Genomic DNA, 20,876 nt, shown 5'->3' with positions numbered 1-20,876 from the left:
TAGTAAGTGGGTGATGTAAGATGTTTATGTTGGCAGTGCCACACAAGGCAAATGGAAATGGTGCCACGTGCAAACGGTGGAGTATCATCCCCAAAGCTCTGAATTCAAACCCACTGAAACACTGGGTTTTTGATATTCAGACAACTAACAGCACTGGGCAATGTTACAGTGCCACAGTTTATAGATAAAAGCATCCTCATGTGCAAAACAAGCAAAGGGCTGAGAACAAGCTTTTCTTGACATGAACACAAGAGAAAGGCAGTTGGGCACATTATCTGTGCTGCTGCTCGTAATAAATAAATCCCATGTCATCACTTCTTCAGCATTCAAGGTTATGCTACTCCAAAATAAGTAGTATAGGCTGTTTTAGCAAATATTACAGCCTATCAACCCTAACTGTAAATATGTACAGTATGAATTTTCTATGAAATGCAACGATGTGGTTAAGTTCAACTCAGGCTTCACTAGTAACTTCAGTGTCAGTAACAGTTCATTCTCATTGCAATCTCATCATGCAGTAAACAATTCTCATTTTCCCTCAGCTAACACTAACCAATATGATGTATAAGACCAAAGAAGGAAACAGGGACACGTGGTAATGTCATTGGTACAAAATGCTTACTGATTAAATAAATGGAAGCACATTCACCCTGCAGGTAGTGGGTACTTTTCAACCCTGAGCACCTGAAGTCACATTTCTTACTTTATTATTAAAGATGTGTCAGAACTGAGGAATATAGACAAATTCCTGGTAAGTCAGCTGAAGCTGCTGTACTGCTCAGCTCTGAGAGTGCAGCTATCTTTACTTAGAAGCCCACTGATCAGTACTTCACTGCTCAAAGCACCTCAGTAAGCCACAGCTATCAGATTGCTTTCAAGTTCTTGAGAGACCCAACAGACTTACAAGGACTTGAAGCTCAACTGCTCAAAAACAAATATTTACTAAATGGAAAACACTTCCAGAAGAGAGCAACCACCCCCCTTCATCTCCCACCCCCCCCGAGCATCCGTGAGCACTCAGTATCAAACTCTACCAAACTCCACTCCCATGGGCTGGGCTTTCTGAGAGCCCATCACAGCATCTCTCATTACCCACCAATTCCATTCTTCCTCTCCACATACATCTGTGTGCACAGATTTTCTACGCAGCAAAACAAAACACGCGCTCATCATCCATCACTCAACTCTTGTTACAAGAGAATGGAAAGACAAATCATTCATCAGCTGCAGAATTAAGCTGTGGCAGATGCCTCTCTCAGCAATGTAACCGCTACTGGGAACCAGAGCTGTATTCATTAAACAAACGCGTATGTGGGATGTTTTACTACCATGCAGCCTTTCCCAGCTGCACAATTTCATAGTAGTTTTTTTTTTAATCCAGTACTATGTATAAATTTCTCAGAGGCACAAAACAACCTCAGTTTTCAAATCAGAAGACTAACAGAGTTCAATGAAGGCGCTGAGTCCCATCGCAACGTGCTGATAGGTCCTCGTGGCAAAAAGTGAATTGCAGAAGGTTTTATAGAAACCAGAAAATAACCCCTACCCTATCAAGGTAATTTCAGAGATCTGTGACGGCTTTGCTATTCAGAACATAAACATGAGAATGAAAATCTGTGTGCTCACAGTGACACGTGCACGTATGAGCACACAGTAAGTACACAGACGTATACATACTTGTATAGACTTATTTATCAAACATTTATTATTCATCAAATATCCTAGGGACGTGCTATCAGTCACTATAATTGTACCTCATCTTTGCTGCTAACCAAAGTAACGTCAACGTATAAAAGACTCCATCCTCACTGTGCTTATTTGAAGCTTTCAAATGCAGGTCTCCTTCCTTCAGCCTCCCAGGGTAAGGCAGTATGCTGCAAATACTGGAGAATGAGTAGAGGCACACACCAAAGGACTCTAAGAAAGTTGTGGAAGAAGAGAGAAACTCCCAAGATAAGTAATATTTGATAGGTAACAAAACTCAGCAGTGCTCAACAAAACAGCCCTTGGGTTAAAAGCTATTGCTTATATGAATAATAACCTAAGAATTCTATTAAAAAACTCACAAATCAGTAAACTATAATGAAAAAGAAAATAGGAATCCAATCACTGTCAAAGCTATCAAGCACGTAATTCACCTCCAGTATAGGAGGTATGACTTTATGAGAAAGTGGCTGCTATTTTCTCCTTTAGCAGTAATTCCAAGTAGTTCAGCACCAACATGGTAACAGAAAAAAGAACACAAAAAAGAAGTAAAAGAGTGAATGATTGAACTAATGTTCCTCAGAGATAACTGACCAACTATGCAAAGTGGGAAGCAAAAGATATTGCTGAGAAAATGAAATGTCTCAATTCTCTAACATTTTCTCTTTCATTTTCCAGCAGAGTACATTGCATTATTATTTCCTGTTAAATAATAAAAGACAATCTTGTGTGCTCTGTGGAACCAGTCTGACATCAAGAGATACAAACCTCTCCGAGATGGAAAACTTGTTTTAAAAAGCACAGAATTAAAGTTCATTTTTCCATTGAGAGAGAAGAATGTGGGGCAATTTGGTCATTAGAAGATGCTTAATCTACAAACCCATTAAGTGTCATGGTTAGATCAACACCACCAGCTTTTCTTCTCCTCTGTGAATCACTGAGCCAGGAACAACATATGTTATAGATTAAAGCAGGAGGTCAAGATAGCTGTGATGTGTACAGTGTTTTACCCAGTGGGATACGAATTAGAATTTCATGCTCTTTTTCTTGCTATTGTTGTTTGGAAATAAATCCTGGCACACAGGCCAGAAGAGGGAAATAGGAACAATACAGCAATTTATGTAAAGAGAATTACGAAAGAACTTGACAGCAAAACATCTTAACAAATTTTCTTGTTAACATAATTATCCTCTCCCATCAGCAGTTAAACCTGTCAGGTAAATCTGACCCCATTCCATGGACGGGCAACCTTGAACACAAGTTTGAGGCTGCAAAACTATCTGGCAATGGAGTGACAGAAATGTGGCTTATTTGGTATTTGAAAACTGGCTTTAGAAAAAAATAAATGGATTTGCCTCCACTGTACGAAATGGTCAGAAATTTCTGGTTTTAAATCCAGTGAGGGACTCCAAGCTTTTGAGTGACAGGGGCTAGTTTAATGAGAAGAGAATCAATTTTACAGCTAGCATTCACTGCTCTGTATGCTGTCTCATCCATCGATCGCAGTGAATCAACTTGCCAGCATGAAATCCATGCATGGGTTAATCTTCTCCCTGCTGACATCAAAGAACAGTGCTGGTAAGCCTCCACAGCTCGGTGTTACTGCATACTCAAAGATGCTCTGAGAACAGAGGTTTTCTACGTTTGAAGACATTGCACTGCCACAATTTCTTTCCCCTGTCCTCACCAGAGAACAAATGATTCATTGCAGCAATCCAAAGACACAATCATTTCCTTGCTATGGCTGCTAGGCTCAATGCCTTGCAGCTTCCTAGCAGTTATTTTGTGCTCAAAAGACTCTGATGGGCTTTGATGAAAGAGTTATGTACTGCAATTTGGGGGATAACTTAACATAGTGTTAACCAGTCAATCTAGTCTACTGTAATACTAGTTTTTAGAGAAACCTGCACTGGAAATTACAGGGGTACAGTGATGTAACAGAAGTAACTGCTTTTCCAATACCTCTATGCCTTTACAAACAGAGATCAGTGCCCAAATGCACCAATATTACAGTTTCCACGAGTTACATCTGAGAATGGTTACACATCAGTAACGAACTCAAACTGAACTCCAATCTCTTATCTTTATTCTGCAAGTTTTAGCAATGAGCTTTGCCTCTCTTTAGATATTTCCTCTATTATAAAGCTTCATTTTTTTGTACTTGCCTCCTGGAGTTCAACAGCAACATTATTTTCTATACCTCACTGACAGGTAAGAATTGGGAACTGAAGGCAGGAGGAAAAAGAGACAAAAATACAGTTAGCTGAAAGCCACTAAAAGATTACTGCATTCCAGGAAGGAAAAAAAAAAGAAAAAAAAAAAGACAGAATACTGCCTAAATAGCCATAAAATGCATCCATTCTAAAGCACATGAAGTGAACAGAGCTATGAGAGAGGCTCAACACCACTGCTTACAAGTAACTTCCTCGGCACAACTCAGGAAGGTCTGACACTCCTGGTTGGGTTGATGACAAGACTGACACTGATCTCTCCAATAACAGAAGGCAGAATGAATTCTTTCACTGGAAGCATTGTGGAATGAGACGCCCTCAGCACTGCAGTGTCTGCTCCATGGTACAAAAGAAAAACAGCCTTACTGGTATCTCTTTAAACCTTCCCTTTTTTTCCAGCAAAATATGATCCTGTTACCACATAATTGGTTTCAAGATATGATTATAAGCAGATGTTCTGAACGTAAGAGATCTTTATTAAAATATCTTTATTATAATAATTTCTTTATGATGAGATTTTGTATCCCCCAAAGAGATACTTCAGAGAATACAGTCCATCTATTTCCATTTAGCAGCAATCCTTCTTTACAACTGAATCATGCTTAAAGACTGATGATAGCTACTTTCCATTCAAAGGTTGTCTCATACCCATTTCTCATTCTGCACAACTGCTCAGATACCATATCCATCACTGCTCCTTCCTTTTGAGTGTGCTTGGTTTTACCCTAAGATAAAACGCTGTCATAAAAACAATCGTGTCATGACAGCTGTCAAGAAGCAAAGTCCCTGATTATAGAGCAGCAGCAAAGACTTGAGTAAATACAGTCTTACAGCACTGTAATCAACTGTTAATGATTCTGTTGGGCATTTTCAATATGTGACGCTGAAGCAAACACAGGGGTGGAGAATCTGTCCAAGAGAAAGATGGGTGAGTCTCTATGGGAAGACTCCAAGAGGAAGCGGAGGGGATTAGGAACCATGAATGTAAAGAAGCATATAAAGGGATGTATTCAATCCCCGACCATGAGAAAGTAATTACTCAACTGATCCTCAAGGTTAAAGCTGCTTTCATTTAAGCTCTGAACAGTCAGGAGCATTGTTACTTACCAGCTGTATTTCAACTGCTGTCACAGGCCTGTGGTTCAGCAACTGCAGCTTTTCAGCTCTGTGTGCAAACAAAGTGTCAAACAATCCGTGTTACCATTCAATTTGAGGATCCCCCAAAACAACTGCTAAGATACAAACGCATTCCTGATAATTTAAGGCTGAAAAGCCACTGCCAAGGGTAATTGAGTTTGTGGTGTGGTTTCATACCTTAAATGCCACGACAACTTGGGCATTTTAAGTACAGTCATTCCTTGCGTGTCTAGACACACTGTTGTTGCCACCTAGGTCTAATTTAGCAAGGCAGAAGCCCTTACATCACATACTTGCCAGTACAATCTCTAATAAACACACAGTTACTTTGTTAAGTCACAACAATGCTGAACAACTTGTGAAAGATCACAGCAGCTTTCGCTGTAACAAATGACCACAAGAACTATCATCATACCTAAGAAGTCACAAGGCAGCAGCCAAATGGCAATAATTTATTTATTCCTTTAGCACAATGAAATTGCAAAGGTGGGAAAAAAAAAAAGAAAAAAAAGAAAAAAGCTTGTAACCACGTGGCCACATGTACTGTCTGCAACCCACAAAGCTCAGGCCAGTGCACTTTTTCTTATGCTATTACAATGGGCAAAGGCCAATACTTTTGCACTTATGCCTTCGGACAGAAGCATAGGGGAAAAAAAAAGTCAGCAAAAAATCAGTTTGATGTTAGTATTTAAATACAAAATGTTGTAATATTCAAGGAGACAGCTGAGCACCACTGAAACCAGTGGCAGAATTCCTGGTACCACCCAGAACCATGGTTATGCTCATCCAGCCCCACTGTTTTCTGACTTCTTTTTGGCCAAACAGCCATTAACTCTGCTTCTGCATCAAGGAATCTCATGAATATCATCTGAAACACCCTGGTCATTAAAAACAGTAAAAAACAGGTACAAGGGAGAACATGCCATTGGCATTTAAAAATCTCGGGGGGTTTTTGTGGGGGGGGGAGAGGGGAGGATGAAGATGTGAACAAACAAATATTCACATGCAATTCAAACCATGACATTTGAGCAACAGCTCCAAATTGCTCACTTTACACCCTACTGAAATAGAAATCATCCCAACAGCAAAGTCAAAAAAACAACTGACATACGCCAGCATTGCATATTTCATTAATTTCAGAAGCTTAACACATTAACACTGATCACAGAACAGCAGCCTGGACAACAATCTGAGCTGGGTTTTGTGTTTTAGAGCAGAAAAACACAATATAGCATTGCTTAAGATATAACAGATGGTTAAAAGGATATATGAAACAGAAACCAAAGGCACTTAATGATAAAAATATACAGGTGCAGCATGTAGATACAAGAAGAGACTTGAACAAATACATTTTTAAAATAATCATTACTGATTATTACTCAGCTGCTAGGAGGGAATATACCCTACGTTGACACAGTACTTCTTTATCACATACGTTTGTGTTAGAGAGAGGAGGTGCAGTTCACACAAACTGCAATTGTGAAGAGCTAAAACCTGAGATTTACCATTATTCAAAGGGCATCCTCATTGCATGCTTACAGGGATTCTGAAGAGTTTCCCTGTGATTTATTGGACCTGTGAGTGGTTTTGAAAGGAAATCTTGCAGCTCTCAGGAGAACACAGAGGCTGTAATCCCCAGCCCAGGCCTTTATGAGCAGCAGGTCAGTGCCTACGTGTCTGGAGACACTTCAGAGACTGCCTCACTGCACACAGCCTCTGGCACCAGCTGCCTCTGAAACCCAACACCAGCTAACAGCTTCTAACACTCTAAGGACCTGGATAATGTACCATTCACACATGTGCACCAGGAAACCTTCCCAGACCATGGTGTTCACACTCATCAGGAGGATTCTCTGACAGTGACTTTGCTCTGGTGACTACACTGAACATGGAGCTTCCAGAAAGAACAAGACCCTTCATGTACCCATCCAACTGAGTGATTCTAACAGCCCTATTTCACCCAACTGGCCATAACAACATGGTGGTGAGAGTGCCATTTCTAAGAAAAACCACCTATTCAATTAGTTCCCAGTTTGCCTGGACCTACTTGTGTGTCTTCTACAACATCATAAAAGCCACTAAGCCCATTTTATAGATCGAGAGGCTACAATTAATGGTAAGCACTTTATAGGAGGTGGGTTTTGTCAGTGTAAGAATGGAAAGATATTCAGCATGGAGGAGAAAAGAGAAGGTCCTTAAGATTGTACACGGCAGCAGACATTGCTGTATTCTTTGAAGGCACCATTAAATAACGGAGAAAAGGACCATGTGGGCATGGATCCCTGCCAGACCTGCTCCTTCCCTCTGGGACTTTGCAATGCTCTGAAAGAGATCTGTTCTTCCATTCAGGAACCAAAAGGCACATCCCATCCAAGCAGCTGAAACATAAGACAGTAGGGAGGAGGTCCTTTGTATCAACTCCGTTATAAATCAGTGTGTCAAGGGCAATTCCTACTGCAGCAACTGCATTCCCTCTTCCCTTCTGCAGAATAACTGTTTACATTTTCTTCCTTCTTCTGTTAACAAACCTGTTGACAGTGCAGGATTTAGTCTGAAAGTCTGAAGGCTGTGGTTACACAGACAACACAAAGGGAACAGAATTAGCTTGGTAACCCCAAGCTGTGAGTTTGCTTTGGTTTTGGAGAGTCAAGGGTGAAAGCCAAATATGCTTCCATTGGTAGGAAGCAGTGAGCAAGCTGCCTTTGTTTCCCCTTCCTAATCACTTGTATCTATTTACTTAGCAGCTTTGTGTTTACAAGAGACTATACTGTGTTGGCTGCCTTAGTGTCAAAACCAAAATATTAATTGCTGCTGCAATTTACTGCTGTCAAAAGCAAGGAAAGGAAGAAATAAAACCTTAACACAGATGGTAGACAAGTACTGAAAACCCCTAAAATTTATAACAGATTATTTCAGAAATCGGTAAGAGGAAAAAAAACCCAAAACCTACCCATGTCAAATTGTAACAAAGACATCACCTCCCATAAGAGCAGAAGTCCTAACAAAACCGAGTAAAGAATATTAATAACATCTTCAACACACAAAGAACCTGTCTCATTCACCTGAATAAATGTATGGAAGATTTACTGCTTTTTCCTCAAAAGCCAGGAAACTGCTTGGTTCAGTGCCTGCAGCACTTGATGGAGACACAGAAGCTGGTGTTCTGCTCCTGGTTTGCCATGCTGTTTGCTTTACAGGACCTGGCCAAGCACACGTCTGTGCCTCAGACTTTTGCTGACAAAATGTCAGAACCAAAGAATCAGGATCGAATAGCTGAAGTCACAATGTGTCTGTGCTAAGAAATGCAAACTTCACTTATCCAGAGGTATTTTACAACAGGTAGAGCTCCATCTTGTATATTACAGTGAGATTACTGGCAGAGCAGGCAACAGCGGAAATGAATTAAAAGCAATTATGCAACATGACTGAAACAATCAATTAGTGAAACTGCTCTTGTTTCCTGAAGACAAGAAATGCAGCAGAGGGTAAAAGGTCACCTCTCAAAGGTTTACTTGCTTATAAGCCATTAACATTATTATAAATTATTAGGAAATAGGCAGAAATTACATGGACGGGACAAACTGATTTCAACAGCATTATTTCAGCAAAGACTGCATGGTTCAGAATATACCCAGTTTTCAAAACATATCCAGAAGAATGAGAGCTAATTTGCAAGTAAGTAATTAAAATGTTTTATCTGAAAAACTTCATGCCTGTTTTGGATCTGCAAAGCTCCCCACTGGAAAAATGACTCAGAACATCAAAAAGGAATTAGCAGCAGGGTGCACAGAACCAAAAGCAACATAAATGACATCTTGCTTCTGAAGGTGCTTGAGTAAGGTTCCAGGGTTCTAGAAACTACAAACACTAATTAATGCTGAAAAGTAACAACCTTTAGGCATATTAACACTATATGATAATGATTTAAGCAATGTATTTGCTTTATTTTTAGAGAGCCTGAACATGGTGACACAGAAACAACCATCTGGAAACTGGTACCAGAGCAGCCAGAGAGCTGCTGATCAACCCAAACATCATTCTGATAAGGATGATTTAAATGAAGATGGATATTATTTTATTCTGGCAAAAGATTTTTAAGGTGACAAAGGGATAGCAGACTGCAAATGAAGTCACAAGGACAAGCACACTGATATTAGTGTGGTACACCAGCTACCAGCACGGGTAGATGTTTTTGTGCCAGTCTGCAATAAAGACCAATAACATCTTCTATTTTCTGTTCAGTAAATATCCATCTGCTAAGATCACTTAGGAAACACCAAGCACACGTGTACAGGACATCAATAGTGACTTCTGCTTCCTTGGGAGGTCCACGGCAGCAGCACAGAAATTTCCAAGCTCCAAGCACACATGTAATCTGAGCTCACCTTTGGGGATTCTTCTGAAGCTTTGCTCCTAACCCTTGCATGCACTTTCTGATCTTCCCCTCACGTAATTAACACACTGACCAGAAGGGTACCCTCAGTGTACTCTTACAGCAAACACTCACAAAACACCTCTGTTTCTCCACAAGACTGCAATCCTCAGCCCCTGCCATTAGCAGCAAGCAGCATATTGCTCCATGCAATGCTAGCTGAAGCTCAGTACCCACTGCACTGATTTTGCTTGATGCTGGTATCAAAAACTGACCTCTGTGCACCACTCATTTCTTGATAGCACGTACATAAACCAGAACATAGATACTCACCTCCATCAGAAATGAGCTCCAAGGAAGTCAAATGCTGCAAGCTTGCACATGCATCAGTGTCAGTGCTGACTGCAGCATTTTGCATGAGCAATTTAGCTCATGCTTCATTACATCTGAAAAATGCAAGGAACTTTTTCCAATGCAGATGAATCTACCTTTTCACTTTGTACAGCAACCATATTTACACTCATGCTCATTAAATAGAAAGAAGAACTGTTTCATTCATCTAAAGAGAAGGTGAGAAGTATTTCCAGCACAATTTCCCACGAAAGGTGTGTCTTTGTATCTCCTCTGAACTGTCTGGATTTTACTAACTCTGTTTGGAACATAAAAGCTGTCTGTTCAGGAGAAGGAATACATACAGAAGATGAGTGACAGCTGAAAGGGGTTTGGTAATCAAGATCAGAGTTAATCACCTGCTTGCAGCCTCCTATGGGACCTGCATAGGCAGAAATCTCCAAATGGCAGTTATTGGGTGAGGCTGAGCACTGCCTCCCCACCTCCACCTACCCAACTCCCAGACTGTACCTAAATGCAGATATATCTTGGCTTTCTAGGAAGAAAAAGTAAGTTACTAATAAGATCTAAAGGCACGGTTAAGAAAAGAACAGTATTTGTGCCAGGATACAGCACACAGAGCTAAAAAAAGCCCTAAAACATTTGTGACCGCAAAGCCAGATTTATCCTCAGGAATGTGTGTATTTCAGTTGCTGGGAAAATTATAAAATAACAGCAGTACACATTAGCAGTGTGCCTTGTTACTAACTGAAAACATCAGATCTGCAAGGCAGATCCTATGGCCTCATGTCAACCAAGACAACTCCTGTCTGAACTAGAGGACAGGATTTGGTTTTTGGATGAGCGGCCCTGAGCTGTCTGTGCACTTACAGTCCCAGTCTGTGCATGCTCAGCACAAACCTACCAGGCTGTACTCTCCATGTGGGTCTCTGGTGCTGGCACACATGTCCAGGATGAACTCTATGGGTTGACAACTGCACCAGAATGCAAAAAAAAAAGATATGCTACAGAGCAAAGGATTAATTCCAAGTACATTGATTCAGTGGGAAACAGCAGTCCTCTTTATGCTGTTGTTAAACTAACACCATCCTCCTGCCCTCGGTGCTGAGTATTCACTTTGAAAGCTTTAGAGGAGAAAAAAATTACAGAGGAAATCATTCAGTCTTAAGTATTGTAGAGGTTTAACTTTGTTGTAGTTTTTGGCAGCAATGGGGGAAAATACTTTCTAAAAGCACTACTGACTTTCAGCACAGTAATTCCTTGAACGTGTTGACTTCCAAGTCAAAAAGGGCAAGTCTACGTCCTGTTTTTATAATATATATGTAATATTCAGTGATTGGAAAATGGATTATTCCTAATTTTGATCCAAGACAGGTTATCGGGAACAGAACGAGGTACCAGGAGAGCCAGTTTTCATTTAATCACAAATACAGAGCATGAGCTCAATAAATGTTCTTTTCATGCAGTGCCATTCACACCACCTTAAAAACTATTCCAGAGACTAAACTGGAAAATTAGCTGCTTTATTTCCAAGTACAACATGGCTTACTGTACTGCAGCATTAGCCAAAGCTTGAGGCCTCAGCAAGGTAAAATAAAACTCACTATGATGTCAGTTCTGAGTTTTTTTTATTATAAAAAAGAAATTCCTCAGTTCTACAGTTGCAATTTCTTTCTTTCTTTTTTTTTTTTAACCAAAATAACTGATGACAAGGAAAAAGCCTGTGCTGTGCCATACTTTGCTGATTACATCAGTAAAACACATTCAGTTGTCCTGGAAATTGCTCCTGTTAGCAGGGCAGCTATCTGAAATTATTCTGAAAGGTGTAAATGGTTTTTACATGCATTTCTATATAATACGTGTATTTAATTGGAAAATTGTCTCTTTTTTTTCCCTCCTGCGTGTGCCACTGTCAAAAGAAAGCATCACAAAGTAGAGGAGCGTCAGCAGAAAAGCAGTGTTGACCTGAGATGTTGGTAATTTCAGTAGCAATAACAGCAATTTCAGCAATAACAGAAAGAAAAGGCTTTGGGGGATGATCTTACAGAAACTGCACAATTTGCCAGCTCAACACTATCAGCTCTGTAACAGCAGCCAGAACTTCTATCTTGGGACACCACGAGCAGCCTGACCAGCAGTGAGTTCTGTACTGAAATCTGCAGGAGGAAGGCAGGAAAAGGAGAATATCTGCTTAATTAAAAGATTCGTTATTTAAATGAACGTGCCTCAATCCGCAGATCGTTGCTTCTCTGGATAGCCTGTCCTTTCTCCACCACCCAGACATTCTCAGATACTCTAGCACAACCTAGTGCTTGAGAGCAGCAATAGCTGAGCAGGGAGAGTCACTGCCCTACAAACCTCCGTCATGTCTTTAGACAGAGCTGCAAATCCTCCTTGTCATAAAAGCCCCTTATGGATCAACAACTCTCCGAGTCCTCACGTTAGAAAAGAAGCTGCAGAGACTAATTAACAGCCTGTTTCCAAACCAGCCACATCTATTTCTCTCACAAGGAGAAAACAGACGACGCTGCTGTCCCCTTAGCCAGGGGCAGAGATTAAGAACTAAGATATCTTAAATCAGCTGCTTCAGAAAACTGTTACCCACGGAGATACGGTGTGAGCATCTAAGAGGTTAAGGGAGGGCCATCTCTTTGAATGCCTTATCCAGAAAGGAAGTAGCAACGACAGACTCCAGAGTTCATTACTTTCAGTGGGAGGAAAAGTCGTTTACAGCAAAATGATGGAAGCAAACACTGCGGATTCTTTCGTCTCCAAGGGGAAGAAAACTCTCCATCAGCTGACTGGAAAGAAACCTCAAGTGTAGCCTTTCATACAAATAACACCTCCATTCCACAGAATGGAACTGATTAAAGCCTTTAGTTTTTCACTTAACAACTGAGCAGTGTTGAAATGGTCTTGGATACGGACCAAAGGGAAGCTCAGTGTTTCTTTGGAGACATTAATACTTTAGAGCATTCAACATATAGTGCATTATATAGTAATTGCATAACATATGCCTTCTGTGCTTGGTAAGAAGCTGTGCCAGATGTGCTCTGACAGTTCTAGCTTGAAGTGCCTGAATGGAAAAGATCAGAAGAAACCAGAATTGCCAAGACCACACTAAACAAATTCTGTTTCTTATTTTACAAAGTACGTGGCAATCACAGCGCTGGCAACTTCTCTAGCAGAGGACAGATATTAACTGAAAGTAAAATTGTAAAGGATGCTCATGAAACTGAAGTATCACAGTCCAGTCTGAGCTCTGATAAGTGATGAATGCTGTAAATTTGTAACCCACACTAGTGGTTTGCTCTTTGCTCTCCCCTTTTTTCCACTTCTCAGAAGGAAATTACTGGGAGCAATCCTTTTGCTTGCCTTACAGATCCCGATTCAGAGAAAAAAGTCAGAGAAAATGACACCTAAAACCAAAGGCACCTCCTGGCAGCCATGAAAAGAAAAAATAGTCAAAAACTCATTTATAGCTTCTAACAATTTTGACCTTTGCAGCAGGCTTAGGAAGGCAAGTATTTCAGAAGATCTGCAGAACAGTGGGGCCCTATGGGAAAACAGTGAGAGATGCTATAGCTGGAATTCTCTGTATTATGACCCAGTATTACTTAGTACTTCAGTCTCATAAATCAGATGGATAATCCTGGGAAACAGAGGTATCTAACAAGGTAAGAGAGCTCCCATGTCTTTTTTTTAAGAGTGAACCCAGAGGCACTGGTCAAATTCTATCAGAAAAAAGATGGATGTAGGAAAAATTTCTTCTCAGAAAGAGAGCTGCTGGAGAGGCACAGCTGCACAGGGAGGTGGTGGGGTCACCATCCTTGGCGGTGTTCAAAACTGCAGAGATGTGGCACTGAGGGCCGAGGGCATGGTGGAGAGGGGTGGGCTTGGGGATCTGAGAGGTCTTTTCTAACCCTAATGATTCAGTGATTCTATGATTTCCAGACACTCAGCTCTTTACAGTAAACAGAGTATTTTCTCCTTGCCTGAATACAGAAAATAATTAGGATAGCTTGCCCACTTCATAAATTAAAACCATACTTGATGAAATGAGCTGCAAGAAGCTAGACAGCAATGCACTGACCTGGCAACTTTTGTTCCACAAAGGAAAGCACTTACAAGCAAAGCTACAATACTCATGACAAAGCTTCCAAGTTCCAGCCTCCCCTATCAGGGGTTAGGGACACTGAGATCTGAGCTGCTGATATACTGAATGGGAGGATAATGATTTGTGGAGAGGGGTCACTGAAAAGTCCACAAAACAGCTGGCTGAGTCTGCTTTCTACTCAACTGCGCTTTGTCAAGGATAAACCCTTGCATTGTAGCACTGCTCTCAACTTGCATTTCTTTTTGTGACAATCAAAATCAGCAAAAGCCCCTCTGTAGAAGATGAAATCCTTACGAGAACCAACAGCTGAGAAAAATGCAGTCAGTGTATATACAGCATGAACTAATCCCTCACAGCAGTCATGCAGGAGCAACTGAGTCTTTGTTTTTTGCTTTAAAAAGCAGATGACTGATTAAAGCTATTCAGGCAAGTAGCCCTCTGATTCCATTTTGTTTGGCTCTAATTACTTACAACAGGCTTCACTTACACTCTAAAGAGGAGTCTGACAGCATTAAGCATTACTAGTACTATGAAAGGCATTCACACCAAAGAGAAACACTACTCCTGAGTCTTCTTGTAACTGTGAGGGAAAACCTGGATTTTCTAGGCAGGTCTTCCCATAATAAAGGACTGCATGTTCAGCTTTACAAAAGACTGCAGGGGTAGGGGGGACTGCTGGATTGACACATTTCAGTAATAGAAACATGCAACTCCAAAGTCCTAGAGAGCACTAATAATAGCTGACAAATAGCACAAAAATGGATGATATATATCTTGGTTTGCTAAACATAAATTAGCATAATCCTGAGGTTGGATGTGGGGTTCAAAGATTTAGGAGACACTTAGCCTCAGAAGACCAGGCTTCCCAAACACCTGTAACAAGCATTTATTACCTCCCTGTAACACAGCCATTTTCTCCACCTCTTCAAAATTAATGTTTTCGTTTTTTTTTTAAATGAAGAAAGTTCATAAAAATAAGAACGTTGATAATAAACTGAGATTTTGTTTTGGGTTTATTTGTGGTTCGTTTCTCTTCATTCTCTTATCTTGCTCAAAACCCACTTACAACTTCTAATTTCTTCCTCAGAACATTTCATGAATTCTAACTTCATGCTTGGACAATGTGAAACAGCACTAAATACAAATCACTGACAAAGTAAATGACAAAATACTGAAAAACACATTTGTGAACACAGCCAAACTCAAGAGAACCCTTGTGCCTGTAGGCGTTCATGAGTGAGGGGAAAGATGTCTGGATGAATGCTGAAACGACAGAAAACGCTTAGAATACCTTAATCAAAATCAGACAGACTGACATTCTGTGTATGTGAGAACCTCCTAACATCCCTACTCATTTATACTTTTGCTCAAGGATGCATCTCTACTTACTTGGTCAGCTTGTGGCCCTTCATTGCAACGAGGAACTCTCTGACAGTCTCAGGACTCTGGTATCTGCACGGTGTTTTTGAGATGTATTTCAGTGTCTGCAAGGAATAGCAAGAAAGTATGCATTAGTCCCCAGTTACTCTTTTCTTCCCATGCTGGCTATGAAATCAGGCATTTCTGAAGAACACTCAAAAAAAAAAAAATCATACTGTCATTTCAGCTTTTGAAGGTTCTTTTTCTAATTATTATTTAATTTTTTTAAAAATGGAAAGCTGTCACAGATCTCACACTTCTTCATTAAGTCTCTACTGATACTTCTCAATGGAGTAAGAAACAGGCAACACAGAGCTTCAACCTCACGTAATGAAAACTACATTAGTACTTATCCAGGAAACCTCAGTGAATTCATTTCACAGATATGACCCAGAGAGCTCATTGCACTTCAGGTTACAATTACAGCTTTGATGACTCCCCCTGTGGCTTTGGATGGCCATTCCCCTGTTCTGCCCAGAACCCAAGCTGCCAACTGAAGGCTACAGACAAGGAGTGATCTTTAGAAAGTATCTGCTTTCTTGATTTGGATTAAATAATCTCAGTTGATGCTCAGACTGTGATACAGCTGTGCTGAACACCATCACTCACATTTGTCATTTTAAAACCAACAGATTCAAAGCTAGCTGAAAAAGATACAGGTGTACACATTCATTGCTTTGTTGTAGCTTGTAACACTTGAGAAAAGCTGAACACTGTTCATCTTTGAAACCATACTTAACTCCTGCCAAGTTTTAATGAATTCCATGTCAGGAATGCTCCCACTGCTCGTCCATAAACAGGCACTGCAGTTGCACAATGCTAGCAATGCCTCTCCAGTCTACAGCTGTTTTCATTTTTTATACATGTTCTTGGCAGCACTTTCTTAAAGCTGATAGAAGCAGGTTAGATGGGTTGTGAACATCTGGCAAGCTCAGTGCAGTATCAGCAATGTTCATCTGCCTTGAGACCATTTCTCTCTGTTCCACTTTTAATGTAAAACTGATCAACCTCAACTAACTGCTGCAACATGTTACATCTGCTTTCCTTTGTTTAAAGCAATGCAACACCTAGCAGGCAGATCATACATTATGGATCTGGAACTGAGCAGATTAAAAACAATATTGGTAATATAATTCTTAAAAAGAAATAGATCAAATTCAATTTCCTGGCTGACTGTGCATGGGAAGTAGCCCAAAATGAAGAGTTGGGAAAAATGAGAAACAAAAGAAAGGTCCAGGAAATCCTCACATTGTCTGCACTGTGTGCGTCAGCAACTGAAGGATTTGAAAGAGCATTGGCAAAGTCTGCTTTGAATTAAGAAAAAAAATCTTCAGCTGTTGATACAGGGCAGCTATACACAAAGCCTCCAAGTACCCATCCAACCCATCCAACTAACTGCAGCAAGACAACAGTGAGACACATTAATCAGGATACCAGATGCACAAATCAGCTGTAATAATTATAAAGGATCTGTAATTCTGTATGTTATGCTCTGACGTTTCTTCTGTACTTGTAACTATTCTCAGAAAATCTTTAAAGTGAATATGTATATTTAACAGGCTGAAACCAAGTAAGCTGATTGAGTTTTACAAACCAAGACAGTGGGAAAAAAAGATTTACAAGACCATCGTGTCAAATAAGAAGGTATGCAAATGTATTTCCAGCATACTTCCATTAAAATGTGTTATTTTACAAGCCTGGGTAAATAAAAACAGGCTTCAACAGCACTTCTACTTAAGAGAGTTGATCAAATATGGATTGCTGTATTCTTAATGACCAGGTTCACTGGACTGCTGAGAAACGCATTTAAAAGTGCAATAAAGTGTCAGACAACGATTCCTCCTGCAAGTCTTGTCTGCCCTTTTCATCCAAAATGGACTTATTTACCAGCAAAACAGCTGACATCATAATGCCACTCAGCACAATTACTTAAAGGAGCAATTTCTTTTCCAAGTTTGTCTTTTTCCGCACCTTCAACTGCAGTGCCTGATGTGCATCAAAACACAGCTCCTAGTGCAACAAGCTGTGTCTGTTTACTTCAGTACCAATGGATACATGCAGGCACAGAACTCAGCAAGACATACCCAGCATGAACAGGAACAGTAAGATGACATATCTGGTTCTCTTTCAGCCTAACATAGAAAAAAATGTACCCAGGGTTTATACTTCAAGCTTCACCCCCTGGATAAAAAAATGAGCATCCTATTGGTATTTAAAATGTAGCAACAAAGTAATTAAAGCTTTATGCTGACATAAAAATGATGAAAATGAAAAAATATATACTCACAGGGTCTTTCTGAGCTGTTTGAAAGAGGCAGAGACTGTTAGACTCCATAAAGATTTAAATTAGGTTTTTGGTAAGCCACTACTTCGTTGAATCCGAGGCTTAGGAATTACAGCTCTGTACCTATCCAAACAAAGGCAGAACTAATAGAAAAACAAAGCCTAGGCCAAATCTTCTTCACATGAGTAGTTTCACCACTCAGTGGGATTACTCACGCAAGCAAGGCAATCTGCTTTCAACTGGCTGCCAATCACAGTGCTGCTCATGCAGTCCTCTGATACGGACACAAGAGGTCATATTGCAAGTGTGCTGGGAATTTGCTACTTCGGTGTATTTAAAATGCTAACATCTGTATGATACAATTTTAATAGCTCTTTCTGCAATAGGTTAAACATTTGCTACCAATCTGGCATCCAACTGCTGTCGATATTTGGACAAGTAATTTTGTGATTCCAATCGACTGTGCCTTGCTCTTCTGATAAAATCTATTTATTATTCATTTAATTCTGTTTATAAGAAAACACCCAGTATGATCTGTGCCTCAGCTCTGAAACCATGCTTAGGTGGCATCATCAATTAATGACACAATAGCAAGTTCTGGTGTGGGTCTTAAAAGGGTATAATATGTGCAATCTCTAAAACAAACAAGCAAACAAACACTAAAACAAGAGCAGAACAAAAAAAAATTTTTTTTGTTTATTCTTTTTGTAAAAAATTTTAATCAGAGCCAAAATCTGTGACCTGCAGCAGTCAGCAAGCACATCCTAGCTAAAGAAAACTTCCAGATCTCTGAAAATGAGCTTTCTTACAGCAGGACAGGCAGTGCTCTGTTATCTGGGAAGATGGGAAGCTGAGGCTTCCAGAGAAAGGAGAAGCCTGGTGATACATATTTGGTGTCTGCAGTTTCCAAACTCCCCCCTGGCAGCACTGGATAGTCTCAGCCTAGAATTACCCATGTCAGATTTATGTTTCTGCTTCATTACTTGTTCCCACTGAAAGGGGGAACAGGAGATCTAAAATGCAGCCAGAACTGACTCTAGAAATACTCAAGCTATGATCGCATCACAACACATCTGAATTTATAAATCAAAACACTGACAAAAATATCTCTGCGTGGAACCAGCTGCAAGGCTCTGCACTTACAGTGCAGTCAGCCCACAACCTGAATTAACTGACCAGAGATTAGGAAAATTGACAAAAAAAATATGAGGGTAAATGTGATGCAAAATGATCTCACAATTTGAATCAGTGCAGCTGGTGTCACCCACCTCATACATGATTGTGTTCAGATTCTGCTGACCAGAGCTCTGCTTGCTTTTTCCACTCTCTTTGCGCTGCTGCTTAAGATCAGTGAGTAGCTGGAACACCTGGAAAAAAGCAAACAAAAAAGCTCGTAGTCATCTGAGAGCATTTTACCTAAACATATGACATTGGGAAAACAAACAACCCAAAATCCTAGCAAGCAAATGAAATTAAAAAAAGGATTGCTTCTTTGCTGACTGCACCAGCAGGTAAAATGAAAAAACATTCTGGCAACAGAAAGGGGAATAAGGAGATGTTTAAATTCAATAAAGCAAGAGCAAACAGATTGCTAGCATTTATTACATGTTATCCAAGAGTCCTAGGAGAGAAATGAGCAGGAGAAACCTATTCTGTTTATTCTGTTTATCTTACCCCACGTCCTAAACAGAGTGGGATGCATACACTGCTGTACATACACCACTGCGATGGCACACAGCTCCTATTTAAATACAAGTGAGATGCTCAAAGAAAATTCCCTTAGATGTAATAGCAACACCTTCACATTTATGATGCAGTGTGTGAGATCTAGAGGATAAGCCTGAATGCAAGGAAAACATTTTGCTTTTTGCAACTATCAGATCTGCTGCAACACCACAACCTTTTTACCTGTCACAGTAGATGAGCAGCAAAATACTGAGAAAGCCTCACAATTACTGCTTGATTCCCATATTAAACCACATCTGGTTGAAATTTCTTCAGATGTTTTCCCTCTGCTTTACAGATTATCCAAAGCCAATACCCACAGCACAGTAACACATCACTTCTTACTGCTTCTTCTTGGTAACTGGCTTAATTCAAGTTCCACTGAAATTATAAACTTAAGAAGGAAGAATGCAAACATTTCTAGATGGTGAGAAACACCAACACAGCAGCTAGGAGCCCTGCACTTAGTTTGTGTGGTATCTTCTATGAAAAAGGAAAACTGTGTCCATTAAGCTCGAGCAGTCAATCCTTGAAAGCCAAGCATTGAGTAGCTATCTGAAGACAACATGACTGCTGACAGTGAGACATCAAAAAACAACCCCAAGCTCACAAAACAAAATCAGGCACAGAACATTAAATGCATCAGTCTTGAACACTCCTTTCAAACACCGCTTTCTGTGCAAAATATTACCTTGATAAAGAGAATGTTAGCTATGCCATCAAAGAAAAGAGGAGCAAACAGAAAGAGGTCCATAGTTTTAAGGGAATCAGTAACTTGAACGGCAGTAAAAAGCCATGCCCAGTGCAAATCCCTTCCTGCAAAGGGCTGAAAGCTGCACGCATGACAACTGCGCTCTGAAAGCTGAATAAGCACTTTTCAGTAACTTCATTTTCCCCACTTCCTTCTGCTCTTTTTCAACATATGTGGTACATTTACCAACATCAAGACAAAGCTGCACGGAATTTTGTCCAAAGAACACAACAAATTGATTCTGCAGTTCTTCCTGCTCCACACCATCCCTTTGGGACACCCAGAGATTTCACAGAATGGGGCCAATGCCACAACTGAGACCCAGTAATACCAAATTTCCAACATCCACAGGAAGCAGAGATGATCTTGCAATAAATAACCTCTGAAATACTTGCTATCCTCTGTACTGCAATAATACACTTATTTTGAGCAGATACTTAGTGCCAGTGTGGCTAATATCTATTTCTTTCTAAGACAGCTCTTTCCAAGTGCCTCATTAAAGCTCTTCTAACAGCCACCAGATGGTTGTTTTGCTGTACACATACAGCTCGAGAGAAAACATTTTAAGATTTACTTCAGAATAGGATAAAACAGCTGTGCAACTTTAAGCCTCAGCATTAAAACAATATAAAGAAAATACATGGTTTACTAAAACCATTCAAAAGCTATTTTCATAAACAATGCATTGAGAGCTTTCTGTCACCTGGCTGAAGTTAAACCAGTAAGAACACCACAGTCACAGACCACCCTGAGCCAGAAGGGAGATATATAAGGATCAAATCCTC

General features: G+C 40.2%; 1 protein-coding gene across 3 annotated transcripts in view; it reads right to left on the bottom strand.

Moving 5' to 3' along the window:
- The window catches only part of CRCP (CGRP receptor component), a 36,931-nt gene that overhangs the window by 4,900 nt on the left and 11,155 nt on the right, over positions 1-20,876 (bottom strand). For all 3 annotated transcript variants that reach the window (XM_031556404.1, XM_003211713.4, XM_031556405.1), the window contains 3 exons: positions 18,884-18,982; positions 15,302-15,396; positions 5,043-5,100 (listed from right to left, as the gene is read on the bottom strand). In XM_031556404.1, the coding sequence (XP_031412264.1) occupies positions 5,043-5,100; positions 15,302-15,396; positions 18,884-18,982 (252 nt within the window). The remainder of the gene's footprint in view (positions 1-5,042; positions 5,101-15,301; positions 15,397-18,883; positions 18,983-20,876) is intronic.

The sequence above is a fragment of the Meleagris gallopavo genome, chromosome 21 (genome assembly GCF_000146605.3).
Source record: "Meleagris gallopavo isolate NT-WF06-2002-E0010 breed Aviagen turkey brand Nicholas breeding stock chromosome 21, Turkey_5.1, whole genome shotgun sequence".
Lineage (NCBI taxonomy): Eukaryota > Metazoa > Chordata > Aves > Galliformes > Phasianidae > Meleagris > Meleagris gallopavo.
This window is presented reverse-complemented; position numbering and strand designations above follow the sequence as displayed.